Source organism: Nestor notabilis, unplaced genomic scaffold (genome assembly GCF_000696875.1).
Source record: "Nestor notabilis isolate BGI_N333 unplaced genomic scaffold, ASM69687v1 scaffold6950, whole genome shotgun sequence".
Taxonomy (NCBI): Eukaryota; Metazoa; Chordata; class Aves; order Psittaciformes; family Psittacidae; genus Nestor; species Nestor notabilis.
Window position 1 is genome coordinate 24,359 of NW_009911478.1, and position 10,926 is coordinate 35,284.

Consider the following 10,926-nt stretch of genomic DNA (forward strand, 5'->3'; position numbering starts at 1 on the left):
CCCTTAAGCCATTTAAAGGGAAATAACACAGGTGGGGCAGGGGGGAATCTGCAAAAATTCTCAACTTTGGTACATTCCGTATAATAAAAAGTTGGTCTCTATCAACTTGAATGTAACACTTTTATCAGTTCTGGATGGTCAAAGGAGTACAGTCTTCAACACATGATCTTCACATACGCTTTCTTGGGAACACCAAATCCACTGCAGACAGATAGGGAAGCAAAGAAAACTAGAAGGCTATGCCCCATTCTTTTCCAGAAGTTGAAAGTTGAAAGTAAGTTTAATATTCTTATTTTACACCATTTGGAATACAAAATAATGTAACAAACTGAAGTTGTTCAACAAAATGGAAAAAGGGACTTGCCTTACCTATAACCAAAGGCCAGTCTCCAGCAGCCTTGAAAGATGGGTGTGACATCACCAGCAGAGTATGCTGGGGTGTCACATCAACAGGGAATAAAAAAAATCTGCAGCACTTTGGTACTTGGAAAAAAATCTCAAGAAATTTAGAGTACACTACCAATTTCTGGGACAGTCTTAGACACTACACTTTGGATATCTGGAATGTTATTTAATTTTTAGTATGTTTTAAATTTGTTTTCTAGGTTTTTTCTTTAGGGTGATTGTTTTGCTATAGATCAGTACCAATGTAACGTCCACTTCAGATTTTGGGTAGCAGTTTCTATGTTTATTTATGAGCAAGATCTCATAACATTTGCTATTCTAGCTTTGCTGTTCTAGCATTTTCACATCTTCAGCAATTTTCAAGCAAATATCCGTAATTCCATATTCTCTGTGTGTTCAACTGCATTTTTCTTGTGACAAGATCTTGGAATATGAATATGGCATAGAGTTCAATTGAAAGAAAAACCAAACTCAATTCTCCTTAACCCACATGACCAAAGCAACACAAAATACTGCCTCAAAAAACAATATATTTTTTACTGCTTTCAGAATAGTTGCATTGGTTTTTATCATTTTTCTGGCAGTATCAGCATTTTTAAATAGGGACTTAGAATAGATATACACTTTGCAAAAATTTACTTTGGGGAAAGTAAAAAGTTACTTGAATACATGTAAGGCAATTACACTGTTTCTCCCCATTACTCACTAATCTCTTCTAAAGGAACCTAACTGGTTCTGTCCTCCTTTCCTAGATTTCTAAGAAAACTAATGTTGTGTTTTTAACAAAGAGAAGTCATATACCCTTTTAGAATATTTTGTTACTTCCTGTAAACCAGTCTGCTCACTTAACGTACATCTAGTTGAACTCTCTTCACTGTAAACAACTGAGCCAGCAGAAGCATGTGGTAACTAGATACCAGAACAAATTACATTGCAGTACAAGCTACTTACTCACTTTGTAGAGAAAACAGATTCTTACCCAATTTTCTTTTTTCAGAGGCAAAAAGTAGTAGTAATGGCAGAAATCAAGTATAAGCGTATATGAACTAAGGATCTGAGTGTAGAAACACAGCTGTAAAAACAGCCAATGATTGTCTTCACCAACACAATTATTAATCCTGCAGAGAAACAAAATGTATAAAGACAGAAATAGAAAGACTTTAGCACTGCAGTTATGATATTGTGAGTAAAAGAAGTTATGGCTCTTCATGGGGCAAACATAAGAACTACTGACTAATCACTCCATTCTTAATCAAGACTTTAAAGATGGTAGTTACTATAAAGCGTGGCTTCCTTACACTGCTACTTAAGCTGTAGGTTGCATTACTGCGATCACTGCTTAGAACAGAAGACATATTTCTCTGTATCTTCAAATAGCAAAGATACTCCCACAATTCTAAGTAATACCCAAGTAACAAAATTGTTTTTTAAAAGTCTGCAAAATTTCACAGTAATATGCATTATCTTCAGCTACTCAACACATCTCACTGGTTGTGAACTATACAGAGTCAGAAAACTGGAAATGCAAACGAGTGGTTTGAAATAAATGTCATCACAAGATACCGCAATGACAAATAAGCATGACTTGGGAAGGACCCTAAGACACAGAAGACAGAACAGGCATCTTTATTCAGAAACTCCTTCTGCAAACTCCAACATAAATAAGTAAAGAAATCACCAGGATTCTAGAAATAATGATATTCAAAACCTTTGAATGCTAGGTCTAGTCTGCTTCACAGAAGTTACATTGATGCAAAAACCATGGTCAAGGTGAAATTTCATACAAACATTCTTGGCACAGTACCATGCTAAGGCATAATAACAAAAGCACTACATTGGCACAATTTTCTGAAGCAGCAATTGACAAAAAGGGTAGTTTGAAAAATTACTAAATCAACATAAGAGGATCCTCATGTCAATTGTGTCCTCTGCAGTTCTTCATTGCTCTCTTGCTGCAAACAATATCTCAGAACTACTGACAGAAATGTTAATTTTAAGCTGCAAACAACCAGTTTAAATAGAGAATTTTACCCAGATTAGTTCATTTTGACTGAAACTAGTTAGAGAACACTAAAATAAGCAATTTCACTACAAAACCAGAGCAGCTATGACAAGTAGGACATGGTACGGATCACTAACATTTTCTATTCAGCACTGCCATTTGGTAAACTAAAAAACAAAACGTGCCTGAAACCATCAGCTTTTTTTAGAATTATAAAAAGCATCCTCTCTTATATTAAGAAACATATTGTTTAATTTCCTACAAAAAATATTCTTTTTCCAGCATCAGAAACTAATTGCAGCTGCTGAAATACATCTGCAGTGTAGAAATTATGCTGAGATCACTTTTAGCAGTACAAAATCCAGTTACTTAAACAAATTATGTTAATTTTCCAAAACTATATGGCATATACCAATTTGACAATGATAAAATGTTACATGTAGTAGTTCTTACTTTCAGTTTTACTTGCAGATACATGAAAATCCCAAAGCTGTTCTTCCCTGCTCTAAATGCCTGAACAATTAAGCACTACCAGAAAAGAAATATGGCAAATGAGCAATAGTCAAGACCATGAAGTTTGAAATTATTCACTAAAATAACAGTAGATTTTTAAAACAAATGTCCTGGTCTTACCATGGACAGTGGTGATCCATCCTCCTCACACAATGTCCACAACGACGGCAATGGTGTGAACGCTTTGGTCTCATCATATTGCATTTGTTACATAATTCCCAATATTCTCGTTCTAGGTGAAAATGTAAAGACACTTTAGAGAGCTTTAAACTCAGTAAAGCACACTCATGATAAATCTGTAAGCTAGTGATTCAAAGAGAAAAAAAAATCTCACTATGATCTGAGAAGGGTAAGCAGCATATGAAAAACTTTTCTCCTTCTGTCACCTTAATTAAACTGGAAAAGACTATTGCCACTCTGTGCCGATCTTCTTCTCCAAAATCTTCTCTCCTCCCGTATATTCCTAGGGAGCAATTATTACTGCACAAAAGCTATCACTCAAACAAGGAAGACTGTAATTCAATTATTTTCTCACACGTTTATGGTGAAAAAATGTATGTGCTAGACAGAACCATTGTACAATCTCCCTGCCATTCCAAAACCTCCCAAGGAAGTACTGCTACTCGCATTTGTCAAAGACAGCTAACTAAAACGAAATACAGAATGAACACTTCAGGAGCATCTTCCACCTCAAAGTATTTTCAGACATACACCACACTACATGCAATTTTACACATATGGCAAACAAAGAACATACAGAGGACAGACTCGTATTTAAAAATATATGCTATGTTTGGATTCTCAGTGTGAGACTCTGATCTCCAGAGATACTGAATACCTGAAACTACCAGGAGCTACTATTACTCAGCTTATTATTTATCTCAAAATGCACCACCCAAATTAGAGAAGCCTTTGAACACGAAAATTCAAATGATATATTAGAAAGTTCATTTTCACAGGGGAAACAAATCACACCCACACTGTAACACTTCCATTCACAAAAACATATATTTTTTGTCTTTAAGAAAAATAGGTGCATGACTGAGAATCTTAAAATACTTTGTTTCTACCTACATAGAACTTTTTTTATTCACAGAAATTTCTTGAATCCTGGGGGAGGTGGGAAAGGAATAAGTTTAGTTTTTACAGTAGGGCATTCTGAAATTTTACATAAAAGCACTGTCCCAATATAAATCAAGTTAAATTTAGCCCTTCTGAGCCACCTGCAGGCAGCTCTAATCTTGTCTTTCTTGCAGCAAAATAACATTTGGACACTGGAAGTAAAGAAGCCCAACATCTGAGATCATTAAACTAGTAATAATGCCAGATGGAAATTGATTTACAATCTGTTCCCATAAAACCAGTGTCACAAAGGTGTCACTCCCTAATAGGGTAGCTACCAGAGAAGTTCAGAAACATCCCAACTAATTTTTAATACAATTTATACCATGTGAAAATGTATTTTCCTGTCAACCTAGAGAATACCAAAGAACTGAAGTGCTGCTTCAGAAAGTATAAAATCCTTTATGCAGCATACACCAAATCATAAGATCAATGTCACAGCCAAGCCGAAGAGTTCCATCACTGCCATAAGAAATGAATGGACCATGAAGAGGCTCGAGGGCTGTTCAAAGGGATCCCTTAAAAGGGAAAGAAACATTTGTACAAAAGGAATTTTTACTGGTCCTGGTATCTTGCAGGTAAACGAACATTCAGTCATAAATATAATTGTCTGTAACTGTATTGAGTGTCTTCATTCTCCAGCTTGGGCTACAGAACCCACGTTGTTCTTCCTGCTGCAAAAACTCTGCAGAGCCCAAGACTAAGCCACCTTTTGTTTTACTGGATCAAAAGATCAGTTACCAGGAGCAGAAAGAACACTGACTTGAGATTTTCTGCAATCAGCGTTTTACATGTGAATCCCAGGGAGATACGCACCTTCCTACTATCTGCTGCCTAGTTTGTGCACCCTGTAACATCAGGGCTCAGGGTAAACTGATCATGTTTCTGAACACATTATCCTAAATTCTCACTAACATTAGGAAGAGAGAGCGAAATGCAATATTGTGGATGCCAGGAACAACAAAAAAAGTCTGAAATATTCACCCCTCACTCCATTTGATGCATTTTCTACATTCAAGAAGTATTTTCTGTTAATGTAGCAAAGCTCACACTATTTAATAGCCCTGCTCCATTCAAAACTGCTACATAAAAGCGCTCTGCATTAGATAAGCACCTTAATAGCATCCAACAGTTCCTAAAAATATTGGCTTTCTCTGTGGAGAATTACTAAGGTTTCAAATTTACTTCTATTTCTGGAGCATCAGATACCATTAAGTAATTGTGGAATAAATTCACAAGGACAGAAGGGAATTCTCACATGTTAAGTTGCTACTCCATAGCAACGCAATGTAATTAGCATCACATTTGTTTGGTTAACAGCCCACACAAACATAAGTCACTGAAAAAAAAAATGAGTAGAAAATGCACAGGTAAAATCCTGTACCTTTTACCACCACCTTGGACATTTTATAAATCTTCTAGGAAAAAAAACTATGGAGTTATAATGACTGACCACCTCTAAACATTTTTTTATTGAGTATTATCAAGTTAGAAGTATGTGCAATATGTTTGAAAGCCTAGAATGCAAAAAAAAAAATCTTCATGTGGAAAAATTTCCTAGCAGAAGTTCCTAAATAACTAAACTTCTGATGCAATACAAGTTTTGAAAAAGAAGTTTTCAGTCTACACAAGGGAAAGTGCTAAAAATTTACAAGTTAAAAACAGGGCCATACAAATTTTAATATCATTAACAACACAGGCTTCAGCAGAAACTGCTCATAGCTTCCATTAAATGTCACAAAATCAAATTGACTCCTAATTATTTTGAGGACATTACAATAATTTTTATTCTATTTCTTAGAAACAACTTAATGTACCTGTAATCGGTATCTTTGGGTTTTCAGGTAGCTTTCCTGGATCAGCTACTGAGGCTCTTAGTAATGAAGCTATACAAAACAATGAGCAGAAGTAATAACCTGAAAAAATAAGACCTTGTTAGTCTTCTTTAGGTGTACAAAATATCTACTGTACACTGCATCAAAAATACAGATGCTCCAGCACTGAGTTAGAAATTACTCAGCCTTCTCATTCAATTCCAGGCATACATTTGGCACTATGCAGTCTAAAATATTAAGTACTCCCCAGTCTTGAAAAGGGAAAGGAAAAGGTAGCAGTGAACACTTTTGATAGCACCAACAGAATGCCATTATGATCTTACTACTACACTTATCATATTAGCACAAAAAGCCTACACATGAAAAGGACATTCCCAATAATCAATCTTCATTTTAAAATTGGTTCCAGTTATAATCTTTCCCCAGAAAACCTCGTTAGCATAACTCATATTAGCAGACCCATCCAGGTCATTTGCCATTTGTATGACAAAACTACCAAAACTCAGTTTGCCAGCCATCAGTACTACCACCCCAAATTCTGACAAGCACTAAGAGTTGTTGGCCTGAAATTAAGTCAACAAGTTCTAGCTATAGGATCTGAAAACCATATTAATGCTTTTCCCCAGTTTCCACATAAACATGTTTTACCAGAACACCTTTGAAATGAAAGAAAGTCTCAGCTCCTCAGAACACGGAATTGTAGGAAGCACCTCAGTACCTTTATCCTTTATCTTTCACCTCTTTTTCTGAACTGTCTCATACATGTTAACTACCATCCAAGTACACTATTTTTACTGGTATAAAAAAGGGTTAAGTTAAATTGACTTACACAAAATTGCAAGAACTGAAATATGTCCCTCTTCATAGTGAGGAAAAAGGATGACTTTTGGAATGAAGATTGTGTTGTACAGCCAGACAAAGATAATCAGACCCATGCAGCACCAACCCTGAGGGTCAACCACAAAGTGAATTCGTCGTCCCATTGAACGCAAACAGGTAATAATCTGTCACGACCCAGGAATCAAAAATTATCCTAGAGAGATAAATTTAAAAAATCATTTAAAAGAAAATTAAATTAGCTAGTATCATGCAACCTACAGGGTTCCACATACATTCGAATAGGAAAAAAATAACCAACAACCAAACCTGTCAGCTATTGATTTAAGGAATTAAAAGAAAACTTACAGACATTTCACATGCATTTTTCAAGTACCAGGAAGAGAACTATTTTATGATTTCATTAGTAATATCTCACTAAAATGAAACATTTATCATCAAGATGCAAGTAAAACAAGTACCTGGGAAAACTATTGAGTAATAGGTAAAGCAAGCGACTGACAGCCAGCCAGCAGCAGCAAAGGATATAAACATTAAAGAAGTACTCCATCAAAATGAAAAGGTTGCAAAGCAAACAAGAAACACAGGGAAGGGATTTATGTTATACAAGGATTCACCCCACCTACCTATTGCAGTCTACCAACTATATTTCAAGATTATTTTTAAAAGCTTGCATGCTACAATACTCACAAGCTTCCCTAGGAATCTGTCATTTTTCCCTGCTTAAAAAACCTCCTTCACGGCATTTATAGCAGACCAGTAGAGAAAGACACCACTCTACCCTAACATCTTTCATGTAGACCTGTAAGAGGTCTTGTACAATATTAAGTTTCTCATTATTAATCACACTTAAAACATCAAGGTTTCCATTCTTACAGTTCAGTGTGCTGGGTTATTTTTTGTTTTAGACTGAAGAAACTCCACCAAGTCCTACAGTATGACACTGGTACTTCATAAACTGATCCTCATAAAAATGCAGCACTAAGTTGTAAGCATTATTCAGCAGAACCTTCAAGGGAAGGATTACTACTGTCACTTTTTTTGTCAGGCTGCCTTCATATAAGTGTCTTAATATTGCAACACACACATAAGACCCATGCTACTCTCCTAACCCATCGGTTTCTCTTATTTCTGCACTTTGGGATTTATCCATTTCAGCTCCCACTTGTTGCACTGAAATTTCATCTTATGTCTCTGTTTCCAGGGGTTTTCTTACTTGTTTCAAGTTTGCCTATCTTCATTTGCATTTGCAATTTCTCTGTTTAATATTAGTGACAAGTTTCAGTAATGTATTGCTTTCTTCTTTTTCTAGATGTCTAATCAAAATCAGACCCAAATAAGCTATCAGACATTTTTCCACAGTTCTCCTATGCCTTATTTATCACAACACTTTGCTTGTTGTCTTCTGGTGCAACAGTGTTTCCATTCAAGTACAGCAGAGTATTAAGTGCTTATTTTTATCCTAAAAATTCATCATATTTGCTAGCACTTATTTTATAAACCCATGTTGCATATTGAATACAGCTACTGTGCCCTTAAAACTGTTTTTAGGTTCATGATAATCATAAAAATTATTCAGGCCTACATTTACTATATGTAGCATGCAAGCACCACAGTCTCTTGTATACATGGTATTAATACACTATGAAGTTATGTACAGTCTCTAGACATATAAATGATTTAGCATTATACTCCTGAATGTGCCAGCTGTTAATGTGCCTCTGCTGTAAGCTAGCTTTGGCAACCAGCAGGTTTAGAACTAAAAAACGTTTCATATCCTTCTAAGTGTGCACTGATGGAGGATCTGTCAAGCAAAGAAGCTGTGGGAGGAGGTGAGCAGACTGTGTAACATCAGGGATGTGGAAAAGGAGATGGACCAGATTCCCTCCAAGACCCTGAAGCTACAGGAACCCCTACTGCACAAAGGAGGTGCAGGCAGAACCTCATCCTGTTAAGCTGGGCATGGAGATGTCAACTCAGGCGAAGTCTGTGAGCTTGCAAGCTCTAGCACTAGGAAGACAGCTGCTGCTCCTCTTGCACCTCTGATCCACAGAGCAGGTTCTGTGCCCTGTCAGCAGGCAAAGACAGGGAGCTCTGTCCAGTGAAGCCTCCGAGCTGGCATCCTATGGCAGTACAGGCAAGGAACAGTGGTGGGAAACTCCCTGCTGCTGGGACAGAGGCACCTCTGCCAGCTCAACCAGAAAGGTTTGGTGCTTACCAGGGGCTTGGCTCCTGGACACCATGGACAGGCTGTTACTGAAGCTGGTAGTAGTCTGGCCCTCAGACTGTTATCCTCATCTGCTCCTTCATATGGGTGCCACAGACACAGCCAAAGGAAACCAGGAGTGTATCGAACACAGCTACAGTGCTCAGAGGGTGTTGGCCAGTGCCTCGTAGCCAGGTAGTATATATTTTGTCCTGACGGCGAAGGGGAAGACCTGGAAGAGTCTATGAATCCCACCAACAAAAACAAGTTGTTATGCAGCTGACGTCAATCACAGGGACTCAGCCTTTACAACGATGGGAACTTTTCTAAGTTTCAAGAACTGCTAACTGATGGAATCCACTGACCATCTGGGGCAAAAGCATCTTTGCCAAAAGGCTAGTCAACTTGCTAAGTAAAGGCTTAGACTAGGAAAGATGGAAAGAGAGATGTGACCTACAGTTGAGTGAGGAAGTGGTAGTCAGGGTTTGCAAGCAAAGGATGCAGGGTGATGTGGACAAGAGAGATCTTATAATCAATAAAACAGAGATGAAGCGGAGCCACATCAAGTGTGTGCACACACTTGATACAGGAACACCATTAACTGGGATGGAGCTAGGAAAACCAGGGTGCACCTGGAGTTGAATCTGGTGAGGGATATGAAGGTCAAAAGTTTTGTACAGGTACATGAGCAGCATACAGAAGGCTAGGGGAAACATGGGCCTGCTGCTGAATGGGGTGGGTACTTTGTGAAACAATGCCGAAACATCAAAGAGCCTTCTTTACCTTGCTCAACAGGGAAGACCTGCTTTCTGAAATCCCAGGCCCCTGAGACCAGTGGGAAAGTTTGGAGCAACGAAGACTCTGAATGAGGAAGGATCAGATTAAGAAATCTTTAAACAAATTGGACATAACACTTCCATGGGACCTGATGACATGCCACTATGAGTGAGCTGAGAGAGCTGTCCCTGTCATTGTGAGACCACTCTCAACTATGTCTGAAAGCTTTAAGCTGATGAGTGAGGTTCCAGAGGATTCAAGCAAGCATCAACCCTGTTTTCTTTTCAAGGGCAAAGAGGACAATCCAGGCAACTACAGGCCTGTTGGCCTCACCCTGATCTGTGCGAAGGTGGAGCAAATAATCCTGCAAACTGCTTCCAAACACAGTAAGGACAAGAACATGACTGGTAGTAGTCAGCATGGCTTTATGAAGGGGAAATCATGCAAACTGACAGAAACACAGAGGCCAAAAAACCTGAAGGCAGCTAGAAACACTGCTGACTGCTGAGGAATCTGCCCATTTTCCATCTTAACAGGGCAGCAGAGATTCCGTGACTTCACAGTCCTTCCTCAGAAGGGGAAATAACTCAATAAACAAAACAGAGATACAAGTACTGAAATACTTGTTTACAAATGAGCTACTAAGCATAACGTGTGAGCAACAGGGCAGTAAGAGAGATTCTGGAGAAAACTATGAGAATGCCTATAATTGAAATATATCCCAAATCTTTACAACTCAATGACTAACTCTTGCCTGCACAGTATCATTCACTTTTATAATTAAAAAAATAAAAGCAAAACAAAACCAAACACCACTACCACACCCAAATCCATACCTTTGATGGGAAGTTCCACAATTAAGTTGGAATTATGCAAAAAAAGGCCCCATTCTCAAGAAAGTTGTTTTTTTCACCGTCTTCTGTATCTTTTCTGAAAGAGACAGAAAAGAGTGATAAATAATCATCATCACTGTTTTGAGAGGCTGCATATAGTAGATTACTGTCTATTCTGTTCTTCATACCTCATCTTACTGAGTAGAGCTTCCTCCCAATCCATCCACGGAAACACTCAGATCCTTTCCTTCTCATGTCGGAACTGACATGTTGATTCTAACCATCGTTCCTTGAATTTCAGTTCTAGGCCATTCATAATTTCAATACAGATTTAAAAGGATAGGAGCACTCAGGAAAAGTTCTGCGTAAAACTGCACTACTGCCAGTGTGGTTTAG

At 37.8% G+C, this 10,926-nt stretch overlaps 1 protein-coding gene across 1 annotated transcript in view; it reads right to left on the reverse strand.

Moving 5' to 3' along the window:
- Window positions 1–10,579, reverse strand: part of ZDHHC21 (zinc finger, DHHC-type containing 21) — a 31,452-nt gene extending 20,873 nt beyond the window's left edge. Inside the window, exons 1-5 of the mRNA XM_010014971.1 lie at window positions 10,534–10,579; window positions 6,707–6,910; window positions 5,860–5,958; window positions 3,041–3,152; window positions 1,385–1,523 (exon numbers count right to left, since the gene is read on the reverse strand). Of these exons, the coding sequence (XP_010013273.1) occupies window positions 1,385–1,523; window positions 3,041–3,152; window positions 5,860–5,958; window positions 6,707–6,860 (504 nt within the window). The 5' untranslated portion in view covers window positions 6,861–6,910; window positions 10,534–10,579. The remainder of the gene's footprint in view (window positions 1–1,384; window positions 1,524–3,040; window positions 3,153–5,859; window positions 5,959–6,706; window positions 6,911–10,533) is intronic.
- Between the last annotated feature and the right edge of the window lie 347 nt (window positions 10,580–10,926).